General features: G+C 42.8%; 1 protein-coding gene and 1 pseudogene across 1 annotated transcript in view; both read left to right on the top strand.

Annotated features, from left to right (window-relative positions):
• The window catches only part of Rcor1 (REST corepressor 1), a 71,384-nt gene extending 45,811 nt beyond the window's left edge, over positions 1 to 25,573 (top strand). The window contains exons 5-12 of the mRNA XM_045154306.1: positions 2,604 to 2,765; positions 3,990 to 4,108; positions 5,712 to 5,790; positions 9,877 to 10,071; positions 16,037 to 16,114; positions 16,745 to 16,802; positions 18,239 to 18,468; positions 21,647 to 25,573. Coding sequence (XP_045010241.1) covers positions 2,604 to 2,765; positions 3,990 to 4,108; positions 5,712 to 5,790; positions 9,877 to 10,071; positions 16,037 to 16,114; positions 16,745 to 16,802; positions 18,239 to 18,468; positions 21,647 to 21,688 — 963 coding nt within the window. The 3' untranslated portion in view covers positions 21,689 to 25,573. The remainder of the gene's footprint in view (positions 1 to 2,603; positions 2,766 to 3,989; positions 4,109 to 5,711; positions 5,791 to 9,876; positions 10,072 to 16,036; positions 16,115 to 16,744; positions 16,803 to 18,238; positions 18,469 to 21,646) is intronic.
• On the top strand, positions 712 to 1,195 carry LOC105944568 (annotated as a pseudogene).
• Positions 25,574 to 25,830: the final 257 nt, after the last annotated feature.

Below are 25,830 nucleotides of genomic sequence, written 5' to 3'. Positions count from 1 at the left end.
GCCTTAGGATAGTTATTAACTCTTCAGTTCCCTCTGGTTTTCAGGAAAAGCTATTAATCCTTCATGAGATAGGGTCTCACTCTGGCCCAAGTTGATCTGGAATTCATCCTATAGTCCTAGGATAGCCTTGAACTCCAAGCTAATCTTTTACCACTGTCTCCCATATGTTGGGACTAAAGGCATGCACCATCATACTTGGCTAAGACAGTTCTTTTAAAAAAGAATAAAATAAAAAAAGTAGGTAGAGAAAAATCAATAATAAAATGGAACACACATAGAAACATACATACATACATACATACATACATACATACTCACATACTTACATATGTGTGTGTGTGTGTGTGTATTTTTTTTTTTTTTTTGAGGTAGGGTTTCACTCTTGCCCTGGCTAACCTGGAACTCATTCTGTAGCCACCCCCAGTCTGACCTCAAACCCACAGCAATCCCAAATTTATGATGCTGGACATGGGAGTGCCCAGGACCTCCTACATGCCAGGGAATTGTTCTCTTACTAAGTTACACCCACTCCCTTCCAGGACAGCTAAAATTCTTTACCTTGAAGAAAATGAGGAAAATAAGTTGTAAGAAGAGCGAACCAGAACCCTGGGGTTGGGGTCCTGTGAGGACAGCATCAGGAAGAGCACAGGTGTTGTGGGAGGACCAGGGAGACTTTCTAAAAAAAAAAAAAATGAAAAAGAAGCTGGGAAGATGGCTGAGGTAGGACCCAAGTTGGTGCTGTTCGTGTCTGGGTAACATTTGCTAGTCACCTATTGCAGAAGCAGTTCTCAGAAAACTAGTAACTGATACAAATGTTTCAGATAACTGGAGGATAGACCCTGCGACTACATCCACCTATGAAGTGGGGAACCCCCTGACTATCAAGGGCAGAGCTGCATGAGGAAGCATGGCATCCCTATGAATCACATTGCCCTGCAGGTTACCAAAGAAGACTTTTGCCACATTTGATTATATACTGTGTATGGATCAAAGCAATCTGGAGATTGTAATAGAAAAAGTAATCAAGTTAAAAACTGCAAAGCTAAAATTAAGCTACTTGGGAGCTGTGATCCATAGAAACAAATCATTATTGAAGATATTATGGCAAGGGCTCAGACCTTGAGCTGGTGAACGAGCAGTGCCTCAGGTGCTGCCGGGCCTTCCTGGAGAAGTCCTCCTAGCTGAATCTTTCCTCAGCAGCAGGCAGCTCTCTCACTAGTCTTGTGCCCTAAGGATGGTGGTGTTCCTAAGCCCTGGACCCCATATGTCTCTTCAGCTGATTTATTGTTTATCTTAGAAATAATTGTAGGTGGGAATTAGTTGTATTTGCAGAAGAATAAAAATGTTTGAGTCAGTCTGAGGTATAGCATTCTTACACTAGTTGAACCTCTCTCTCACTTTCCCTAATTATAAAACAGTAAAACTAGCAAATACTGAACACAATAAAGTAGGAATGGCCTGCAGGCCTAGGCCAGCCCACACAGTGCACTCTTGCTTGGCCTTATACCTCTCTCTCCTTGGCTTTTAACAATCAGTCATAGCAGCCCCAGCTATAGCAGCCATCAGCTTAACATTAGAAAAGTTTTAGCACATACACTCAGGGTGCACACTTGTATATTCAAAAGAAAAGGGAGATTGGGTGTGGTAGAGCATGCACTGGGGAAGATGAAGCAGGAGGATCATGAGTTATAGGCCACCCTGGGCTTTGTAGTGAGAAACTGTCTCAAAAATGAAAGAAGGAGCTATAGATGTCAAATTAGTCTTGATCACCCTTAATTACTCAGCTTACTTGTTCCAATCTTATCCAACTTTGCTCTAAAACTGGAATGACTTCTAAAAAGGAGAACTGTGTTTTATCTATGGTCAGAAGGACATGTGTATGATGTGCCCATTAACACAAATAATGTACATAAGTTGGCTTACATATGAAAAAGTTGGAAAAAGTCCCATTATGTTAAAGTGCTTAAATACTGACAACATTTAAGTATTTTTTCATCAGCTAAAAAGCTGCATGCAAGCATAGGTAACTTCAGTGCACTTAACATAGCTGACCTCAAATTCATGTGAATATATGTCAGGGAAGATTGCTTTTTCAATAAACTGTGTTATAAATTAAAAAAAAGAAGTAACAGTTGCACATGGTAGTGCACACCTTTATTTCCTGCACTTGAGAAGCAGAGGCTCTCCATGAATTTGAGGTCACCCTGAGACTACATAGTGAATTCCATGTCAGCCTGTGCTAGAGTGAGACCCTACCTTTGGGCGGGGGGTAGCTACTGTTGGAGGGGAGGCAAAAGGTATGGCTCAACAATTAGGACTATTTGCTTGCAAAGTCTGACATTCGGGGTTCAGTTTCTTAGTATCCATGTCAAGCCAGATACACGTACATAGTGGACACTAAACAGTAGCTGATGATAAATGAGATGTTTTATCACAGTAAAAATTGGAGGAGAAAAGTGGGCATATAACAGTGTCTTTCCATTAAGCAAGACAAATGAATCAGGTACTTATTTGTTGGATGAAAAGTTACACACTACTTAACCAATTTTATTTTCATTCAGTAATTTCTTTTGTCTAAAATGTCACTGATAAAATTTTTCTAGGCTCTTGGGATGCTCTTTTGGCATAAGCATAATATTGAAAAATCACTGGCTGATTTGCCCAACTTTACCCCCTTCCCAGATGAGTGGACTGTGGAAGATAAAGTCTTATTTGAACAAGCCTTTAGTTTTCATGGGAAAACTTTTCATAGAATCCAACAAATGGTGAGTACTTTTTTTTGTTTGTTTGTTTGTTTCAAAGTAGGGTTTCACTCTGGCCCAGGTAACCTGGAATTAACTACGTAGTCTCAGGGTGGCCTCGAACTCAGGTGATCCTTCTACCTCTGCCTCCTGAGTGCTGGGATTAAAGGCGTGCGCTTCCACGTCTGGCATGAGTACTTTTTTGTTGTTGTTTTGTCTTTGTCCTAGCTTCTATACTTTGTAGAATATGTGAGACAGGTCTACAAAGATTTTAGTTTTAGATGTTAAGAAAATAGAGTTTACAAGTGCTATATAGATGGATGAGAGGCTTCTAGTTACCAAGTGAAGCACTTTCTAGCAGTGCGGTTGGTCAGCTATAGACTACACCCCAATCCCTACTTATTGTGACTCCCCACAAGATTAGATCCACAGAAAGAATTTTTTTCCATGGATCCTTACTTGTCTGGAAAAATACTGAAAAGTCATTTGTTTTTTTTACATCCTGAAAAGCTACAGGTAACTCCAATTTATAAGCATACTGTTATGTGCATTAAGTGTTAAAATGAGTTTTAGACAAATCAAACCTGAGTAAATGTCTCAAGAATAAAGTGCTTGCTGCCTGCTATATAAGCATGTGAGACTAGAATCTAGATCTCCAGCACTTGAGGGGCAGAGGTAGGAGGATTGCTGTGAGTTCGAGGCCAGCCTGAGACAACAGAGTTAGTTCAGATCAGCTTGAGCTAGAGTGAGACCCTACCTCGAAAAACAAAACAAATAGCCCCTAAAAGCTCGGCATTCACTGCCACCTGTCTGTAAAGCCAGTGGGAGGTGGATACAGGGGATCCCCGATACAAACGCCTGCTGAGCTAACCAAATCTGTGAGCCTTGAATTCAACAAGAGGCCTTATCTCAGGGACTACGGAATAAGGAAGGTGGAGAGTAATTGCATGCACACAGGCCAAAAACAAATAACCAACCAGATTGGCAAAACCATTGGTTATGTGAACAGTTCATCATAATCTGACTTCATAAACTTCTGTTGACCTGATGTCACCCACAAATTTTAGTCATTTGAAAATACATTATATTGAAAATGTTTTTTGTCAGTTTTTTTCTGGAAAAAGCGGGGGGGGGGGGGTTTCTTAAGACATTTCAGAATATGTGAGTGATCCTTATTAAGTATATCTAAACACATCTAACTGGTAAGTGTCAGCTTCAGACCTGCACCAACTCATGTTTTACATTCAGCTTCCGGATAAATCTATAGCAAGTCTGGTGAAATTTTATTACTCTTGGAAGAAGACGAGAACTAAAACTAGTGTGATGGATCGCCATGCTCGGAAACAAAAACGGGAGCGGGAAGAGAGGTGAGCATGTGTTTGGAATTGTCTGAGATTTCCCCTCACCCCCCCCCCTTCTTTTTCCCTTAAGGTCTCACTCTAACACAGGCTGACCCAGAATTTACTATGTAGTCTCAGGCTGCCCTCATACTCACAGCAGTCCTCCTACCCATGCCTCCGGAGTGCTGGGATAATAGGCGTGTGCCACCATGCCTGGCATCTCATGTCTTTTTGATGGAACCAGAACTTACACAAGGGTCCTTCAGCTAAAAGCTCATGAGAAGATGGCTACTATAGGAGTTCCTGTGCAGATGCTTGTAGTCCTGTAGTTAGTGAACTTCAACATGGAACACATGTTTCCGCCCTATTATAGAGGGGCTTCTTTGAATGAAAAGAATTTTTTGAGGTGCTCATGTGGTGCATGCCTTTGATCCCAGCCCTCGGGAAGCAGAGGTAGGGGATCACTGTGAGTTTGGTGCCACCCTGACACTACATAGTGAATTCTAGGTCAGCCTGAGCTAAAGTGAAAATCCACCTTGGAAAAAAGTTTTAAAAAAAGTTTTTTGTTTTATAGATTGAAATTCATTTGCTATGGTTATGCAAGTCATTTGGCATGTGTTTATATTTGTTTTCTTCCTTTTATTAACCTATCATGTGTCTGAGAACGAGAAACTTCTCATTTTTTTTATTAAGTAGAAACTTGGTTCATAATTTCTTAATGTTTTGTTGTTGCTGTTAATTTGGTTTCTTTATTTTTTTTTGGTGGGGGGAAGGGAGGGTTGTTGTAAACTCTTATTTCCAGTGCAGTGGAGTTTGTCCTTTTTATATTGTTACTTTATTTGTTTTGACACATGGTCTCAGTCTACCCCAGGCTGTAGCCTAAGCTGACTTCAAACTCATGGTGATCCACCTACTTTAGCATCCTGAGTGCTGGGTTTAAAGGTGAACCACTATGCTTAATTGGTTAATTGGTTAATTAAGAGGTTAATTGACAATGTCCTAGTCCTCAGCAGATAACTGTGGGGAAATAAAGTAAATATCTTTTATACTTGATAATTTCAATTGAGAACTAAAGGGAAAACAGTTGGCAGATATAAAATTGACAATCCTAGACCTGGTTTCAGCAGTTAGAAATTTATTTATTCATTTATTTATCTTTAAAAGAGAGAGAGAGAGAAAATGGGAACGCCAGGGCCTTTAGCAACTGGAAATGAAATGTAGTCCTATGTGCCACCATTGGCATCTGGCTTACATGAGTCCTGGGGAAGAGAACCTGGGTTCCTAGGCTTCACAGGCAAGTGCCTTAACTGCTAAGCCATCTCTCCAGCCCCGTAAATTTATTTTTAGAGACTAAAGAAACATGAAGTTTGTATTTTTTTTAATCTCCCCCCCCCCCCCCAAGATACAGTCTCACTCTAGCTCAGGCTAACCTGGAATTCACTCTATAGTCTCAGGGTGGCCTCTAATTCACAGCGATCCTCCTATCTCTGCCTCCCTAGTGCTGGTATTAAAGGCATGCGCCACCACACCCAGCAAGATTCATAAATTTCATTAAATCAATTTGTTTAATCTTTATGTGAAATTAAAGTCATACAGAATAACCTTTCAGCAACTTGTTCTTATCTTTCAGTGAGGATGAACTGGAAGAAACAAATGGAAGTAACCCTATTGACCTTGAAATTGATCAAAACAAGGAAAGCAAAAAGGAGGTACTTTACCCCAAATAACATTTTTACCAGTTGCACAAGTAAACCTGCGCTCCTATGCATTGTACTGTTAGGTGCTATGTGCAAAGTTCATGTTGGAACTTTTTAAACAGTACCAGCTTTGCTTTGTAGAATTTGGAATTCTGATGGCTAGTAATTACAAGTAAAGGAAGCCTTAAGGTAAAAACCATACTTGTATACGTTGGCCAGACAACAATTTTGGTGGGGTTGGCTGCTTGTCAGCTCCTTCTCTGAGCCTTTCTAGGTATTGCTGCCTTGGATCTGCATAGGCTAGGCTACGAGGTGATTGAAGTGACCCCAGGAAATTGACAGTCTCAAGCTGGGCATGATGGCACCTGTCTTTAATCCCAGCACTGGGGAGGTAGAGGTTGGAGGATCCCCTGTAAGTTCAAGGCCACCCTGAGACTGCATAGTGAATTCCAGGTCAGCCTGAGCTAGAGTGAAACCTTATCTCCAGGAGAAAAAAAAAAACAAAGAAGAAGAAGAAAGAAACTGGTCTGGAGAGATAGAAGTTAATGCCTACAAAGCCAAAGGACCCAGGTTTCATTCCTCAGGACCCACGTGAGCCAGATACAAGGTGGCACGTGAAACTGGAGTTCGTTTTTTGTGATTATATGCCCTGGTGTGCCCATTCTCTCTGCGCCCCCCCCCCTCAAATGAACAAATAATTTTTTTTGTAATTAGAAATTGACAGTCTCACCAAGAACACATAACCAGCAGTATAGCCACAGAGTTCACTACCCTTTATTGTATAAAAGGAGAAGAGTTAAAATTGGACAAACAGCCAGGTGTGGTGGCGCATGCCTTTAATCCCAGCACTTGGAGGCAGAGGTAGGAGGATCACTATGAGTTCGAGGCCAACCTAAGACGACCTAAGACAGCCTGGGCTAGAGTGAAACCCTATCTCAACCCCCCCAAGAATCAAAAAACAGAAAGTTCTAGATATACATGAACTTTATAGTAATAATACGGGCTTTTTAGAGACAAAGTAGGAAGTAGAGTCAAACTGAATGAAAGTTTAAATTATTTACAGCATTAACCATAATTACTGCTAATATTTTTGTAACTTTCCAAACAACTTTCTTTGTAAAATCATATGCCTGTATGTATTCATATTCATAATCTGTTTATATTTTAACAAAGAATAAAGTAGAGTCTTACAATGTAATTTTTTTAAACAATTTTTATAATTTACATATATTTTTTCTTTTCACAATTTTTATTAACATTTTCCATGATTATAAAAAATATCCCATGGTAATACCCTCCCTCGCCCTCCGCACTTTCCCCTTTGAAATTCCATTCTCCATCATATTAATAAATTAGTCTTTTTGTTTGTTCGTTTGTTTTTGCCCAGTCTGACCTGGATTTATTGTGTATTCTCAGGGTGGCCTTGAACACACAGTGTTCCTCCTACCTTTGCTTCCTTAGTGCTTGGATTAAAGAAATGTGCCACCACGTCCAGCTTGGTTAAATTTCTTTACATGTAAAATTTAAATGTTCAGGAGTGCTAAGTATTCTGATTTTTTTTTTTTTTTTTTTGAAAGAGAAAGAGGCAGATATAGAGGACGGGTGCCCCAGGGCCTAAAGCCTTTGCAGACAAACTCCAGACGCATGCGCCACATTGTGCTTCTGACTTATGTGGGTCCTGGGAAGTCAAACCTGGGCCCTTTGGCTTTGCAGGCAAGCTCCTTAACCGCTAAGCCGTCTCTCTAGCCCATCTTCTTTCTTTTGAGGTAGGGTTTTGCTTTAGCCCAGGCTGACCTGGATTTCACTATGTAGTCTCAGGTGACCTCGAACACAGTGATCCTTCTACCTCTGCCTCCTGAGTGCTGGAGTTAAAGGTGTGCACCACCACACCCTGTTTAATAGGTATTCTTTATGAACTGATGTGATAAACAAAATGTAGTTTGCTGCTAACATTTTTATGTTTTACATTTGTACTTATTCAAGAAATTATCATTATTATCATGGTTTGCATTGTCTTTATCCCAGCTTTTAAAAATTTTTATTTATTTATTTGAGAGCGACAGACACAGAGAGAAAGACAGATAGAGGGGGAGAGGGAGATTGGGCGCGCCAGGGCTTCCAGCCTCTGCAAACGAACTCCAGACGCGTGCGCCCCCTTGTGCATCTAGCTAACGTGGGACCTGGGGAACCGAGCCTCGAACCGGGGTCCTTGGGCTTCACAGGCAAGCGCTTAACCGCTAAGCCATCTCTCCAGCCCCATATCCCAGCTTTTTAAATAAAAGGGAAAAAGCCATCAGAACATACCGTCAGCTATATCAGTAAATGTTACCACATACAAAATTAAGAACAGTTCTTTTTAAATGCAAAATCTAATATAACTTCAACTGTCCTCAGTCTTTTATTATTATGTAGTCAAAAATGACTTTGGACTAACTCCTGGTCCTCCTGCCTCTCCACCTCCAAAGTACTGGGATTACAAGGCATAGTGTCATCATGAGAGAGAGAGAGAGAGAGAGAAAGAGAGAGAGAGAGGGGGGGGGGAAATATGGCCATGCCAGGGCCTCTAGCTACTCTACTGTAAATAAACTCCAGACCTATGAGCTGTTTTGTGTACCTGGCTTACATGGGTTCTGGGGAGTCGAACCTGAGTCCTTAGGCTTCCCAGTCGAGTGTCTTAACCGCAAAGCATCTCTCTAGCCCCAGCTTTTGTGTTTTTTATTTCTGAAGGTTTTGTAAGTGCTTGCATCTCATGTGTCAGGACCAGGCATGTTAGAATCCCCAGTATCCACACAAATACCAAGTGGGTATGGCTGCCCACCTCTGACCCTAGCATTCATGAGGCTTGTGAGACGGAGACTAGAGTCCCCTAAATGAGTCAGAGACCTGGAGAGTGGACAGTGTTGACCTCTGGCCTGAGACCACACATGAGGAAAAGGCAGCGGGAAGGTGGTTCGTTCTTTTTTTTCCCTTGGTTTTTCGAGGTTGGGTCTTGCTCTAACCCAAGCTGACCTAGAATTCACTTGGTAGTCTCAGGGTGTCCTTGAACTCAACAGAGATCCTCTTAACCTTTGCCTCCCCAGTGCTAGGATTAAAGGCATGTGCCACCACATCTTGGCTTGGCCATATATATATATTTTTTAACAACAAGTTGTCCTAAAAGCTACATGTCCAAAAAGAAAGTAATGACGTGTAAAAAGTCAGTCCATTTCATACTGAAGTTTTTTTTTTTTTTTTAAATGAAAGACTTAATTGGTAGCTTAGCTGGGTGTGGTGGTACACACCTTTAATCCTAGCATTTGGGAGGCAGAAGTAGAATTGCTGAGTTTGAGATCAGCCTCAGACTACATAGTGAATTCCAGAGAGCCTGGGCTAGAGTGAAACCCTACCTCATAAACCAACCAACCAATCCCCCCTCCGCTCCCCCCCCCCAAAAAAAATGATAGCTCGCTCTCTGTCTGATCATAAGGTCTTCTGTCCTGCTAACAACTATTGTTAAGATATAAGAGCTTGGGCTACAGAGATGACTTAATGGTTAAGGTGCTTGCCTGCAGAGCTTAAGGGCTCACATTCAACTCTCCAGGTCCCATGTAAGCCAGACACACCATGATGCAAGTGTGCAAGGTCACACATGTGCACAAGGGGCCACATGAGTCTGGAGTTTGATTGCAATGGCTGGAGGCCCTGCTGAACTTCTCTCCCTCTCCCTCAACACCCCTCCCTCATAAAACAAACAAAATAGTCTGGTGGGCTTGCCTCAAAATAAAAAAGCTTATCTGTGTGTAAACTAGGTAAATATAAGATCACAAAAATTACAAGAGAAGAACACTAATTTTTTTCCTTCTGGTGTTACTTATTATCAGAAGCTTCAAGAGTTAAAATGAGGAAGTCTTCTTTGAAGAAGCAAGTGCATACTTTGAATTCTTTATCCATATTTCCACAGCTAAAATTGTTGTGTTAATTGCTCATAGAATTTGTAGATGATGATTAGGATGCAGCATAGTGTAACCTTATATTACTGTGACCATGTTAAGGACATATGCTTATTACTATTCTTTTGACAATTTTTTAAATTTCATTTTTCAAATGTCTCTTTTGCAGGTTCCCCCTACTGAAACAGTTCCACAGGTCAAAAAAGAAAAACATAGTACTCAAGCTAAAAATAGAGCAAAAAGGAAACCTCCCAAAGGAATGTTTCTTTCTCAAGAAGATGTGGAGGCCGTTTCTGCCAATGCCACTGCTGCTACCACTGTGCTGAGACAGCTGGACATGGAGTTGGTCTCCATCAAACGACAGGTAACCACCAGCTCAATGTGGTAAAAAAGTCATTTTGCACATAGGCCTTTCCTGCCCTAAAGTGCCAAAAGAGCATTTTCTTTCTAAGGAATTGGACATACGATACTGGGTGTTGGCCCATTTAAAAAAAGCCTTTAAATTGAATTATTATAGGGAAAAGCATATGGATATTATATTGTATTCAGTACAGTACAAATTGTGTGTGATGTACACATACATATACACCAAAAATTTTTCACAGCACGGATACTTTCTGTAGTTTTGTTTTTTTTTTTAATTTTTATTAACATTTTCCATGATTATAAAAGAATATCCCATGGAAATCCCCCCCCCCCCCCACAGTCCCCTTTGAAATTCCTGTAGTTTTTTAAGAAAGAAAAAAATATTTTGGTTAATTGCATGGTATCCTGATTTTATGCTGTATATATTTATATGTATGGTAGCATAAATCTTCTAGGTCTTAATTATCCTTGGCCTTTTATATTTCCATATATAATTTCTGTCACTTTTCAACTTCCAGGTAAAATAACTCTACTAGGATATTTTAAACATTTTATTTTTATTTATTTATTTGACAGAAAGAGGGAGAAAAGAGAGAGAATATGTCCTCCAGGTCCTCCAGCCACTGCAAATGAACTCCAGATTCATGTGCCCCCTTGTGCATTTGGGTAACATGGGTCTTGGGGAACCAAACCTGGGTCCTTTGTCTTTGCAGACAAATGCCTTTACTGCTAAAGCCATCCCTCCAGTACTCTACTAACTAGGACTTTGATTGGGATTATAACTATTAAATTAACAGCCAAGGGCTGTCACCTTGTGCTTTTGGCTTTACATGGCTATTGGGGAATCAAACCCAGGCTATTAGGCTTCGCGAACAAGTACCTTTAAGCACTGAGCCATCTCCAGCCTCCCTTACCAGGTTTTCTGATTTAAAGAGATAGTATATCCCTCTACCTATGTGGGTGTTTACTTTCTGTTTTGTCAATTTCAGGACAGAGTACTTATGCATCCTTCATTAAAGTGGCTCCTGGTGTTTAATGTTTTGTTAGGTGTTCCTTTGATGGACTTTGGGGCAGGGCAGTGCTGGGAATTGAACATAGACCAGTGCTCTATGACTGAATCTACTGCAACCTATGGGTATTGTTTTTGACCCATACTTTGTAGTTATTTGTGTCTGCTCGGTGGAAAGGGCTCATTACTGTAATCTGATTGCATTTAAACTAAAAATTGAGCCTAGCAGTCTGGCATGGGTCTTTTCATTAGTGTTTCACTTGTTTACTTACTCTTTTTTTTTAATTAATTTATTTTTTTATTATCAACTTCCATGATTATAACCAATATCCCATGGTATTACCTTCCCTCCTCCCACTTTCCCCTTTTAAACTCTACTCTCCATCATTTTCCCTCCCCCTCTCAATCAGTCTCTCTTTTATTTTGATGTCATGATCTTTTCCTCCTGTTATGATGGTCTTGTGTAGGTAGTGTCAGGCACTGTTAGGTCATGGATATCCAGGCCATTTTGTGTCTGAAGGAGCATGTTGTAAGGAGTCCTACCCTTCCTTTGGCTCTTACATTTTTTTCTCCCACTTCTTCCACAATGGACCCTGAACCTTGGAAGGTGTGATAGAGATATTGCAGTGCTGAGCACTCCTGTCACTTCTTTCTACCACAATGATGCCTTCTGAGTCATCCTGAGGTCACTGCCATCTGAAAAGAAAAGGTTCTCTACCAAAAGTGAGAGTAGCATTAATATATGGGTATGGACATTAAGAGAAGTGTTTACTGGGAAGTTTGAGCATAGTATATACATTTAACCAGGCAGGAACAGACATTACACCCCTAGGGCTCATGATTAGGGCTCATGACTATCCCTGTTGTAAGTTTTCAGTATCAGGGATGTATTCTCTTCCATGGAGCGGGCCTCCAGTCCAATTAGAAGGCAGTTGGTTTCCCCCATTAGAGACATGCCACTATTGCACCCGTTGGCTCATTTGGCCTGACTGGCCAAATACAAGGCTTGTAGTGTCCACTGTTTGGTATATTCACTGGTGATTTCTCTCTCTCCCATTGAACTGCTTGCAGTGTGGCTTTTCCCAGCTTTCTGTCAGCTGGTCTGTATGGTGGAGGTTTGAAGCTCAACTCCAGCCGGATTTCTCAGCCCAAGTATATGGAGTCTTCACCAGTAGAGTCTTACAATATATTCCTAGTGGGAAACCAAGGGCCTCGTCAATGGGCTATAATGTTTTGGGGGCATTAGGGCCCTCCCTGGCCAACAACTCACTGGAAGGTATCCCATGCCTGGCACTGAAAATTTTCTGGTAACAATCTAAGGCTCCTGGCTTATCCTTTTGTGTTCTCTCTCTCTCTCTCTTTTTTTTTTTTTCATTCTTTTTTGTTTGTTCAAGGTAGGGTCTAGGTCTAGCCTAAGTTGACCTAGAATTCACTAGGTAGTTTCAGAGTGACCTCAAACTTACAGTGATCCTCTTACCTCTGCCTCCCAAGTGCTGGGATTAGAGGTATGTGCCACCATGCCCGGCTTTTTCACTCTTTTTAATGGGATAATATTGATATTACCCCTTGAATAATTGAGTGGGTGACCAGCGGTCATTTTTCTACTAAGAGGGTGGTATTGGTGGCCCTGGTGTTTCCTCCTGATTCAGGGAGGCAGCACGGACCAGGGCCAAAATTGCCTTTGGAGTCCAAGGACAGTTTCTGAGCCTGGCTGCTGGCACGGCTGTGCTCTAGTCTTGGGAGAATCACTTAATCTTCCTGGGCCTCTGTTCAAATGAGGAGCTTCATCTCTGTGGTCTGATTCCTACAGCTCTCTCTCAGGGTTGCTTTGCAGGGACATTTTTATGTGCTGCTGATAAGGGCTGTGTTTTTTGTTGTCCTCTACAAGGAGGGTTCACCTTCTGCTGAGCGAGGGCCTTCTCAGGAGGAAACATGAAGCTCCTCTCTTCCACAAGGTGTTACAGAGTCTAACTGGAGAAAAGATGTTTTGATTTTACTCAGCAGGGTCAAAGGCAGTGTCTCCTCCACCCCTTTCTCCTTTTTTTTTTTTTTTTTTGAAGGTATACCTGACAATTTTGAAGAGAGAGGGTCTAGAGCCCAGCAAAATCAACAGGAACAGGTGTTTACATGCTGCAGCTGTCAGGCTCTAGCAGAGCAATGTGTGCCTGACTAAAAGAATGACAGCAGCTATGGAGAGATGGCTACTTTGAGTATCCAGGTTTGCTGCTTTGTCCAGGGAGACATTCACCTCAAAATAACAGAAAACCCAGTAACAACAGGAAGGCCCACTGTCAGCTGGTATAAGCTCATGTGCCCTGTAATACTCTCAGACATTCAGTTTCTTTCAGGTTCCCTCCTCTGCCATTCTCGGTTTACTTGCTTCTTGCCATTGCCTTATGGTGGAAGCTGCAGAAGCCATTTTGTAATCCTCCCATCTGTATTCAGAGCAGTAAGCAGAGGCGATGGAGGCGGAGCCACTCTGTCTGTCCCTGTTAGCAGGGCAACAGAAGGCCCTGGAGGCTCTTCCCAGCCAGCACCCTGCACAGTCCTCCTGGCTCTAAGGAACAGCAGCAGCTCTGTCAGAGTCAAGGGGACAGGACAGGAAGCTTCTGCTACTTTACCACGGAACACCATCTGTAGCAGTAGACTTTCCTCTGAGAGGAGAATGAATGGTCTGACACGAGTCACTGTGCTTGTGATTCAAAAAAAAAAAAAACAACTCTGGGTGGTCCACTGGTAGTCTGCATGAGTTACCTTTTTTCCCCTTTTCTTTAAATGCTGGTTATCTCTGCATGCTGATTCTTACCCAGCTTGTAGTCCTGTGGTTTCCTTTTCAGTTAGCATAGTGTTGGCACCCCGTTCTTCCTAGATGCCCTCACTCCTCTGTTTTTAACTAGAGATAATATCTCATGCTAGCTCAGACTTCTGCCTCCCAAGTGCTAGGATTATAAGTGTGAACTACTACTATCCCCTACCCCTGGGTGTATATCTGAGTTTTTGTTTTCCCTTTCCCCTGTTCTTTCCCACTTTTCCCCCTTTTCCTTCCCTTTCTTGTGGAATGGGTACACCAGGGCCTCTATCCACTACAAACTCCAGAAGCTTGTGCCACCATGTGCATCTGGCTTATATAGGACCTGGAGAATTGAATCTGGGTCTTTAGGCTTCGCAGGCAAGTGCCTTAACCATTATGCTTCCTGTCCAGCCCGGTTTTTATTTTCAAGGTAGGGTCTCACTCTAGCCTAGGCAAACCTGGAACTCCAGTCCTCCTACCTCTGCCTCTAGCTTACATGGGGACTGGGGAATCCAACTGGGTCGATTGTTTTACTGGAAAATACCCTAACCGCTAAACCATCTCTCCAGTTCAGGTTTTCTTTATGTTCTGGAATTGGTGGTGAAAGGTTGAAAGTGAACATTATTCCTGGTTTATTCTGAGGACAATCACAGGTCAGATTCTGTCCCACTCAGGACTGGTTGTATTCCCTTGACCACTGGTCCCACCATTAAAAAAAAAAAAAATCATTTAGAAAATAAAAGTTGGGTGGATGTCACACACCTGTAATCCTGGTCCTTGGATGGGGGCAGCAGGGAGATCAGGAGTTCAAAGCCATCCTATGTTGCATACTGAACCTGCGCTACATGAGACCCTGTCTCAATAAATCACAAGAAGAAGAAAAAAATATATATATAGGTCAAGCCTTGGTGGTACTCACCTGTGATCCCAGCACTCAAGCCAGGGGCCTTACGATTTGAAGCTCAAAGCCAGCCTGACAGCATGGACTATATATATAAAACAAGATCTGCTAGATGTGGCAACATCTATCTACCTGCAATTCTAGCACTTTGAAGCATAAGCAGGAGGACCAGGAGTTCAAGGCAAGCCTTGGTTTCGTAATATGTTCTAGGCAAGCCTGGGCAACATGAGACTATATTTCAAAAACCAAAACATAAAGAAGAAATAGGATAAGGAAGCAAGGTGTATAATCCCAGCTACTAGGAATGCTGGTTTCAACCCTAAGTGCAAGGGAAGTGGCAGGGAGTTAGTAAAGGTGTACAGTCTTTTCCCTGCCCTTTACTACTCTTAAAGTCCTAGTTTTCAAAATATTTACTTATTTACAAGCAGAGAGACAGAATGGGCATGCTAGGGCCTCTGGTCACTACAAATGACTATGTGCATCTGGCTTTATTTGGGTGCTAAGGAATAGTACCTGGGTCATTAGGCTTTGCAGGTAAGCCCCTTAACCATTGAGCCACCTCTCTAGCCCCTGCTTTTCTTTATTTTCCTTCACTAGTAAGATTTCTTTGGGAAATTTGGATTGTCTTTTATCATGAATGTCTCTGTTGAACTTGTCAAACACAACTTGTTTTTTGTGGGGGGGTCAGACTCTAGTATAGGTTGTGTGTTAGGCTTTTTGCATTGCTGTGTACCTGACAAGAACTTTAGGAAGAATGGGTTTATTTTAGCTGATGGTTTGAAGGGTATGTTCTGTTATGATAGGAAGGTGTGCTGGTGGGAATAGGAGGCTGCTTATTCATATCTCAAAGGGTCAGGAACTAGAACAGGACATGAGACAGGCCCCGTTCCTCCAGCTAGGTCCCACATTCAAAAGGTAAAGCACCCTCTCAGAAATCCAGCACTAGCATTGGACCAGGTGTTCATTTACACCCAGACCATAGCAGGCTGTCTCCCACTAGAACACAGTGGGCTGGGCTGCCGACCTTAGCACCTTCTTGCCATTCTCCTTGGGTGCCCTGTGCTCTCTGAATAGGCAACTCAAGGAGCACCGTTGGACAACCTCAGAGGATACTTTAGGGATCTTAAAATTTGGCTATAACAGGTGTTAGAAACTTCTTTGCTCTTGATGGGTTTTTGTTGTTTTTTTGTAGTTGTTCTAATTCTCATCATACCTTTGTAACGATTTTTGTTTTTAAAACAAAAAATTTTCCCCCCTCTTAGATTCAGAATATTAAGCAGATGAACAGTGCTCTTAAAGAAAAACTTGATGGTGGAATAGAACCTTACCGGCTTCCAGAGGTAAGATTTATGTTCATCTCAGAAGTCATGCCCAAGGTTATGTGCTTAACATTTTTAGTGTTTATGGGACAGGAGAGATCTTTTAGCAGTTAAGCCACTTGCCTAAGAACTCATGTTCAAATCTCCCAGTCCCACCGAGCCAGACACAGCGACACAAGTGTGCAATGTCACTCATGCACACAAGGGGGCATGTGCGTTTGGAGTTCCTTCACAGCAAGCTGAAGGTCCTGGTGTACCCATTCTCTCTATCTCACTCTCTCCCCCTCTTTCTCAAAAAATTTAATGTCTATGTAGCACATATCTCTGATAACACATCTGTTTTAGAAGGGTATGTACATAATTTTATAGACCTTGTTTATGGTAAAATTCTGATAAGAGCCATGTATGGTGGCACATACCTTTAGTCCTAGCACACTGGCAACTGAAGCAGGAGTATCAACATTAGTTCAAGGTGAGCCTGGGCTACAGAGTGAGTTCCAGGTCAGTCTGGATTAGAGTTGAGACCCTGCCTCAACAACAATAACAACAAATTTAAATACTTCTGATTTGGGGGAAATGTTCACTAAGCTCTCATAAAGATTACTTATCTCTTCATGTGATATGCAATGCTGACTACCTGTTTGGATCCAGGTCATTCAGAAATGCAATGCACGTTGGACCACAGAAGAGCAACTTCTCGCTGTACAAGGTATGGGAGCATTCACTCAGAAAGTACATGGGAAATGGTATGTTCCAACCCACTCCCATCATTTCACTTGTGTGGAATTATATTTTCCTAGCCTATAACATTTAGCCACATCACTGCACCCCCTGAGCTTTGTATATGTGAGGTACTGGGGATTGAAACAAAGGGCCATCTCAGGCATGTGCCCATGTCTCACCTCGTGGCCTAGGCTAGCTTTGAACTCACAATTTCCTATCTCAAACTCCTGAGTAGTAGGATTATAGGCCTGTGTCACCATGCCTGAACCTTTCTTATTTCATAAGTTAACCTTGAAGCCCCCATCATGTGAGCATTGTACTTCAGAAGTTGCTTTACTGAGCTCTGAGTAGTTAAGTATATCCCAAAAGAAAGATGGAGTGTTGAGTAACAGATACTCTGTGTCTACAACCATGGGACACTTGTTGGAGAACTTCAACAAGCTATTTGGCATGATGGAAAGATAGATTTCTAGTTGAAAGAACTTCTTGTACCATCAGTCTGTAGGGTGCTTATAAACTGTGTCTTTCAGCAGTTATATGACATGCTAATATTGCATTTACCAGTAGAAGCCTACATGTTTTGTGTACTAAGTTAAAGGGATTAAACATGAATTTTTTTTTAATGTATATGTGGGAGGGTACACATGCATGTGGTCATCCTGTCATTTTTATATGGGTTCTGGTGGCCAAGCTCAGCTCAGATGCTCATACTGCACTACCAGCTGAGCCATAACCTCCTTCCCTCCAATAGTGGTTTTTAAAATTATTTACTTTCTTATTTGAAAGGGTGGCAGAGAGAGAAAGGCAGATAGAGAACAGACATGCCAGGACCTTCAGCGACTGTAAACGAACTCCAGATGCATGTGACACCTTGTGCGTCTGGCTTACCTGGGTCCTGGGGAATCGAACCTTGGTCCTTTGGCTTTGCAGGCAAGCATCTTAACCACTAAGCCATCTATCTCTACAGCTCCAATTGTGGTTTTTAAAAATTGTTGGACTTTTGGGCCCAGGTTCGAGTCTCCCCAGGACCCCTGTAATCCAGATGCACAAGGATACCACATGTGTCTGGAGTTATTTGTAGTAGCTGAAGGCCCTGGCACACCTGTGTTCATTCTCTCTTGGTCTGTCTCTCCCCCTCTCCTTCCCTCCCTCCCTTCTCTCAAATAAGTATATAAAATACTTTTTAAAAACCAATTAAAACACACTGCCTACACAAGACCATCATAATAGGAGGAAAAGATCATGACATCAAAATAAGAAAGAGTGATTGAGAGGGGAAGGGGATATGATGGAGAGAGGAGTTTCAAAGGGGAACTGGGGGGGGAGGAAGGGCATGGGACAATCATGGAAGCTGATAAAAAAAATTGTTCTACTTTTGTTCTAAAAGAAAACAAACATAAAATTTTTTTTTTCTCTCCTTAGCCATCAGGAAATATGGCCGAGATTTTCAAGCAATCTCAGATGTGATTGGGAACAAGTCAGTGGTACAAGTGAAAAACTTTTTTGTAAATTATCGACGTCGCTTCAACATAGATGAAGTTTTACAAGAATGGGAGGCTGAGCATGGTAAGGAAGAAACCAATGGGCCCAGTAACCAGAAGCCTGTCAAGTCCCCGGATAGTTCTATCAAGATTCCTGAGGAGGAAGATGAGGTAAATGTGAAACAGCACTGTCTCCTTCCTGCAGGACCCACGCGCGGGGCTCTTGTTAACTCCTAAAGGGATGCTGCTGAAAGCTCTGCCAGCTTCATCTGTAGCAGCAACTTTTACCTATAAAGAACACAAGCTGTCTGTGCTGGCTCCAGACAGCTTGCCTCTTTGAACTGCTCCCATTGTAATTCTTAGGCAAATGACTAATTCTGTCATGGTTTCCTTTGGCCCCAAAATATTCCACTTGACCAGTAAGTAGTTCCAGAAGAGTAGAAACCCCCAGAAACAGCAAGCTGGAAGTGCCCATAGCAGTGTCTATATGGTTTAGTCACTTGTTATGAGGCTGCTAACCTTACTACATGGTGAATCTGTACAATGTACTGTGCAGGGCCTCCAAGGTATGTCCCTCTTGCCACCTTCCAGTCTATTGCTCTTCAGGGCTGTTGTAGGTCCTGTGGCTGGGGAACTTCTGGGAAGGTGGTTGACACTAATAATTTGGTTTCATCAGCGCTGTGAGTTAGGATTAGGAAAGCTGATGATTTGCCATAGAGACACACCTTTTCTGCTTCCTGCTCCCCATGCAGGCTAGCCTACTCCACTGTAGTTTTTCTCTGCTTGGGGCTGGGTCTAGGCAATCATTGCATATATGTCACTGCTATGGTAATGTAAGAGTTAGCTCAGCATGTGAGAATGACCAGAATGTCCTGCTTTGTAGTGTTTGTACCCCTTGGCTCAGGGTCAGCCTCAGGCGCTCAGAGTATGGCAGTGGATGCTGTCTGAGGAAGGTCACTGGTCTACACAGAGCCTCGAGGCTCGTCCCTCTAGAAGGAAAGCATTGAAACATAAGAACAGAATTCTCAGTTCCTAAGAGATTTCTACCAGAAAATCTTTGCATGTGTACATTGGTACTTGCGAGTCATCCTGGTGTCTGATCCAGCCTGAGGCCCTGGAACATAATAGCATCTAAGCAAAAGCAGGATGACTTTTTATCTAGTGTAAACTGCTTCTAAAGTAACAAATTTTAGCTTCCCTAAAGTCCAGGGCTCCACTTAGGAAGCGTGAAAAACATGGAGCCAGGGGGAGGAAAGTTTGAACTACAGTAAGAGCTTTCTTCCATGTGTTTTCTGGCATCAGTCCCAAGGTCTCTGGAAGCCAAATCAGGACATTTGGACTGTTCTGTCTTGGCACTGACTCAAAGCAGGTATTGACAGAAGAAGTGGGAGAAATCTTAAGGTGAATTTCAGACCCAGAGTCATCCTGGAAAAGAGGCCAGGTTTTTTGTTTGTTTGGTTGGTTTGGTTTGGTTTTTGTTTTGTTTTGTTTTGTGATAGGATCTTACTCTACCCCAGGCTGATCTGGAATTCACTATGCAGTCTCAGGGTGGCCTCCAACTCACAGCGATCCTCCTACCTCTGCCTCCCCAGTGCTGGGATTAAAGGTGTGTGCCACCATGTTCACCCAGCTTTTTTTCTTTCTTTCTCTCTCTCTCTTTCTCTTTCTTTCTTTCTTATTTTTTTTTGGAGGCTAGTATTTTTGCAGACGGTTTTATTTCACTCTCAGACTGGTTTCCCATTGCCTGACCAAACCTCACTGGTGTAGCTTCCTTTTCTGTTAGTAGTTCATGAGATTGTGCCTTTAAAGGTCCATTTCCTGATTTGATTACACATCACATTAGCCCTAGCCGGTTTTCCCAGTGTGGTCTGGCTCCTCTGTGACATGACCCTCTCCCCTCAAAAGCAGCTTATTTTCCTCTTGTCTGTATGTGTGTGTGCATCCCCACTGACCCCCTTTTTAAATAACCGCCACCAAATACAGTGGTATTAACTTTACTACCTTTCCACGCCTCAGTCATTTGAACTCTATCCTTCCTCCCATGTGCACGTTGTGTTTGGCCGTGGTGTTTCCATCAGCATCTTGGCGTGCAGCCCAGGCTGCTGGAACCTAGGTACACGTCCTCCTCCAGCTCCTGCGTGCTAGTGTTCACGTGTGCCGCCGCCACAGCCGTGCCCGTGCTCCTCCAGTCCCTTCCCTGCGTGCTGCTTACATCACTAACCTCCCCTGCCACCCTCTCTGTTTGCTTACTTGCTTGCTTTTTCTTTTTTCCTTCCTTTTTTTTTTTTTTTCCACTGTAGCTCAGGCTGACCTGAAATTTGCTCTGTAGTCTCAGGGTGGCCTCGAACTCATGGCGATCCTCCCAACTCTGCCTCCTAAATGCTGCTGGGATTAAAGGCCACCATGCCTGTCTTTATCTTTTTTTTTTTCCTTTTAATCCTCTCTCTACTTTCTGTTCTCCTTTTGTTACTTTGTATGAGGAAATTGGCCTATAATTATCAGCTGTTTCTTGGTGTTCATCAAGGATATAGGGAATATTGTAAGAATGCCAGGTAATTGTCTGGTCAGTACTTAAGAACTTGGAGCCTTGGTGATTTCCCAGGCTTGTTTACCTTGGGCCTGGCAGCTAATAAGGACATCTGCTGGTGTTCTGTCTATTCCTCTATGCTCAGATTTGATGGCTTAGGCAGAATGAACAGGATAGAGGACAGCATTGTTACAAATTGTAGTAACAATCTTTGGGCTTCAGCTTGTTTCAGCTAAAGAGGGAGAGTAGCACAAGAAGTCTGAGCTTCTGAACTTGAATTCCTTGAGATGGCCAGGCATGGGGAACAGTGTGCAGTGTCACATCTGACCTTTGCCTTGAAGAGAGAACGTAGGAGTGCTGGCATGACTATGGGTCAGAGGTGCAGACTTCACTTCACATCACAGACCCTGACTTGATAACTGCCACCTCTGATGGGGAACAGCAAGCTGGCTTCATAGTCCAGTCGCTTTCCCAGCAGCAAACACTAAGCTGTTCTGAGAATCGAGCTGTGAGTCAAGACAGTCCTTTTTGGTTGCATGGAGGGCTCTTCAGTCTTATACACTCCTGTAGCCCAGCTGCTGCTGTCCTGCTCTCACCAAGGGTGCCTTCTGCAGGTGGGGAAACAAATACTCAAAATACTCATTCAAGGTCAGGCACTATGACCCTGCCCTTGCTCCTAGGAGCATGAGTGTTTGCCACACACTGTATTTGCTGTCTTAAGTCGGTGGACTCACCCACTCTTCCTCTAGGAACACCAGAATTGGCAGTGTGGGCTGTTTCCTGCTCTTTGATCCTTTGCTTTTTCCCCCCCCTCTCCTTCAGGCTGCTTCTGTCCTCGACGTCAGATACACACCTGCCTCATGAGGACTGCAGGTAGCATTGAACACTTGTGTGGACTACATATTCTCCAGGACATCAGGTATAACAGGACAGCACCTAGCCATCTGCATCACATCTCTGTGGACAAGCAGCTATTACCAAAAAAGGCGTACACTTCCAGTCCTGTGCTCCATCTGCCTTAATTCTCTGCTCGTTCCTTCATGTTGGCACGACTTCCCAGAGAGCTCCATTGCATCTCATTCTGCCTAAGTGCTGGGGAACCCATGGCCTGCACACCTCCCTGGCTCTGGAACCTGCCCCCCACCCCAAGTTGGCTCCTCTGAGCCCCACCTGTGGCAGCTCTCCCAGTCAGCAGCTTCAGAACAGGTAGTCTTGAAAGGCCTGGCTCTGTCCCTGCATGGCCTGCAGTTTCAACTTTGTATACCGTATCATTACCAGAAGGCCCTGTCAGCCTTCCAGAAAATTTCTGTTGTTTTTTCCTGGAGCCACCATGTAAGTAATACCATGCTTCTTTGGCGATCACAGTACATTAGCAGACTGCATCCAATCCCTCTATCCCCCCAAGCTGCCTGATACAGCTCATGCTTCCCTAAATGTAGGGTAGAATTATGGTTTTTAAATTAGGTGGCTCCTCCCTCTTCCCTTTCTTCCTTCCCAAGTGGTAATAGCTCATTCGTAGCAGTTGTCTTTGAACACTGTATGTTAATGAGAACATGGACCTCAACGCTTTCTGCCTTCAACCTTCAGCATTATAATCCCAAGGTGGGCACACCCCATCTTTTCCTGATCCCCTGACTACCACTACCACCACCCATATCCGAGAGATTTGGTTTATATCGCTGTACCTGGTGCTTGTACATTGGAATTGGTGCCTTCTCCTTTTGGCAACCATGTTATTAATCTCTTTTCTGTTCAAGTGTCTTATTTAAAGTTTTTTGCTTGCCAAAGATGACATCATTGAGATAGGAGATGAGGAGAGCTTCTGCAGATACCAACAAAGTGCAGCTAAGATTAGAAAATTCTATTAGGAAAACTGGGGGTGGTTTTATACAAGACACACACCATTAGCTCCCATCCTTTTGGTGTATCTGGCCTGTCGAATGTCACTCTCTGTGTCCTTTTGTGTCACTCATGCACTGATGTGATCACACATCCTCTCTTCATAGCAGAGCACAGGACAGAAAAGTGATCACTGAGTTGCTCTAGTCAGACCAAGATGAAAAGACACAATCTCCAGAGTGCTAAGTGATGCCTTTTGGTTGAATTGGGAACAAGCAAAGTTTTCTAATAAATGTCCTGAATCTTCCAGAATCACTTCTGTCCTCTTACCAGACTGGGCCTGCTGAGGGGTGGGGAGTGCGTAGGCCTGCAGCCTGGCACCCCACGGCCAGTCTGCACTGCTGTGGATGTGCGGAAGCAGCTTTCATTGTTTGCATTGTTTGAACATTTTTTTCTGCTTTCAATACCAAAAAGAAAAAAAATGTAGATGCTTTAAGGCATATACAGAATTCTTAAGAATTTAAAATATGCAATTAAAATTTGATGTGTTTTGACTCCCAAGCACCTTGACTTTGTTTTTGTTTTGTTTTTAAATTGGCTGATTTTCTCTTTAGAAAGAGGCTCAGCGGTAGAAACAAAGGTTTTTTTTGTGGGGTTGAGTATTTTTTAAGAAGTCTGGAGAAAGGTCATTGCAAAGGGGAGCACAGAGGGACTTTTTCATGTTGTCCCACACCAGGTGTCTGATGGTCAAGAAGAGCCTGTGAAGACGAGCATGGGGGAGGGCCAGAATGCTACCCCTTCCTTAGGACAGGAAGCAAAGGAACACTAGCAATGGGTCAGGTTTGTTTTTATCCTAAGTCCACTGTATAGTTGAAGGATGGAACATGTGGGGACACTAAGGCTCTTGCTGAAGCTTTGCTTGTCTGCTTTTTGTGCGTCCTCCCTCCCAGGAGCAGCGGCAGTTGCTGTAGTGGCTTTCTTACTCCGCCACTGGTCCTGTGTCTCTTCATGTCCAGGCTATTTCTTTAAGAGGTGATTCCTCCTGCAGTGCCTAGACGGGATGCTCATTCTAATGGCGTGGCAAGCCAAGCAGCTGTGCTGGGCACCAGGCTGCCTTCTGCATTGCCTCTCCCTTGCTTCCTGGCACTGAGGGGCCTCCAGCCCCAAAGAATCACATGCTGGTGTGCTTGTGACCATAGCCGCTGAATTTTGGCCTTCTCTCCAAAGGAGAGGGACCTGCCATTTTTATTTGAAGGAGGGGAGAAGTGGTCTTTGCCTGGCTGCTATTGCAAGTGGTCTCATGTTTTAAACTTTTTTCTTTATAGTCTTTGCAATGATGCAAATGTAAGCCAGCACTTAGCTTTCAAAGCTGAGTGCTCTGGTCTTGTGTATGTGACGATCTCAGCATATCAGAAGGCAAGGGAGCAGCAGGTTGGTTTGGGACGTGACGACTGCTTCAGATGGAATGTCACTTAAGCTTTGTGTTCCTAAAATTACCAATGTGAATGTCATAATTATATATATTTTTGTGGGAAAGATCTCCTAAGTATAAGTTATTGTGCAAAATATAGTATCATGGACACAAATAATGGTCTAACTTTTAGTTTAGAAATCCCTAAAAGATATAAATTGTACTACATATGCATTAAAAGTTTGTTTTATTTAATTTTATGTAGATGTGTAAAGTGGTAGGTAAAAGTTCTTTTCACTTATCCATTTAAACACCTTGTTACTTGAATATTGTGTTTTTTTGGGTCAGCAGTATGACCACTTGTGTGGTGCAGCTCTGACCAGTCACCATGCCTGTGTGCTGTGCTTGGTGTGGCAATCAGGTGCTGTGTTGCAGGAGCCGAGGTTAGTGTAGCACACCAAGACACACCACTCCTAAAAATGGTTTCTGGTAGTTTTTCATAATACCCAATGATGGTCACAAGCCTCAATCAAAAAAGAAAAAACTTACTGTGGTGGAGTAATCAATTAGGCAGTTGTTTTCTATTTATATATAATTTCCCCAACTACCACACAACACTTCAAGTGTGCTCATTGTCACTTTAAATTTCAACTACACTCTATTTTTGTCTTTCTAAATATCAGGTGTACTATTGGTATAATTGCACACCAAATATAAGCCAAACCGTGCATTACACTAACTGGATCCCTGCTTTCTTGTGAGCCAAGGAAAGACAAGCCAACCCCAGCGACAGCCTGTCTTTCTCTCAGGTCCAGCCTGTTTCTACACCTAGCAACCCAGGATTTAAGCGTTTAGTATCAAGTAAATTTTGCCTCAGATGGACTCCAGGTAGCTAGACATCCTTCCCCAGTGACCCTGCCCACCGCTCTTTCTGCACTCCCTGGACCGCTGCAGCGTTTCCCAAGTGTTGTAAAGCACAATTGCAGGAACATTACAGTCCAGAAGGAAGGTCAGTGGAGTCTATGCATGTTGTAAGATAATGAGTGTTTACAGCCACCTTCTCCTAACAGGAAAACTTATCCAGGAGTGGATAGTGTCCATTGTGTAGACTTCAGACTTTGCTAAGTGCTTTTAGATTGCTTACAATGTTTTAAAGATTTTAAAAGATGTGTAAGGTTAAGTTTGCAGATATAATGGAGATGCTGTGTATCTTTTGAAGTGACAAAACCCAATCTGAAATTTCAAAAGAAATACATTGTAATAATGCTGTCGTAAGTAACATTTTCATGACTGCCTGTTTTCTACTTCAACACAGTCATTGTGGGGAATGTCCATAGCATTATAATTGCTTAGCCATTGAATTAGAACATTGTTAGTGGAAATTGGAAAATTTATTTGTGACCTTCTGCAGAATTCATTTTTCTATTTCCTATATTTGCTGAAGCTAATAAAAGTTTTCAAACCATTCATGTAATAAAGTATTAACACAATTTTCTACACTCCCAGTCCACCCTCTTTCAGAGTGGGGTGTCTTTCTTGCCTTCTGAGCAGGTCTCGGGTTTCTGAATGTGCCTTGGCATCAGACCCTCTTGTCGCTTTTGCTCTTATCCTTGAGTTCTCTCTGAGCTGTTTGATAATATTTTTATGTATGATGATTTTAAAGCTGGCCTAAGTATAGGGTTGGAGTAAGAGGGTCTTGCATCCCACCCCTTCCCCACCCTGCCCCCTGGGTAAGCTCTGCTTTGCTCTGGATGAC

Source organism: Jaculus jaculus, chromosome 7, assembly GCF_020740685.1.
Source record: "Jaculus jaculus isolate mJacJac1 chromosome 7, mJacJac1.mat.Y.cur, whole genome shotgun sequence".
Classification (NCBI taxonomy): domain Eukaryota; kingdom Metazoa; phylum Chordata; class Mammalia; order Rodentia; family Dipodidae; genus Jaculus; species Jaculus jaculus.
Note: the sequence above shows the minus strand (reverse complement) of the source record. Positions and strands in the feature narration are given on the sequence as shown.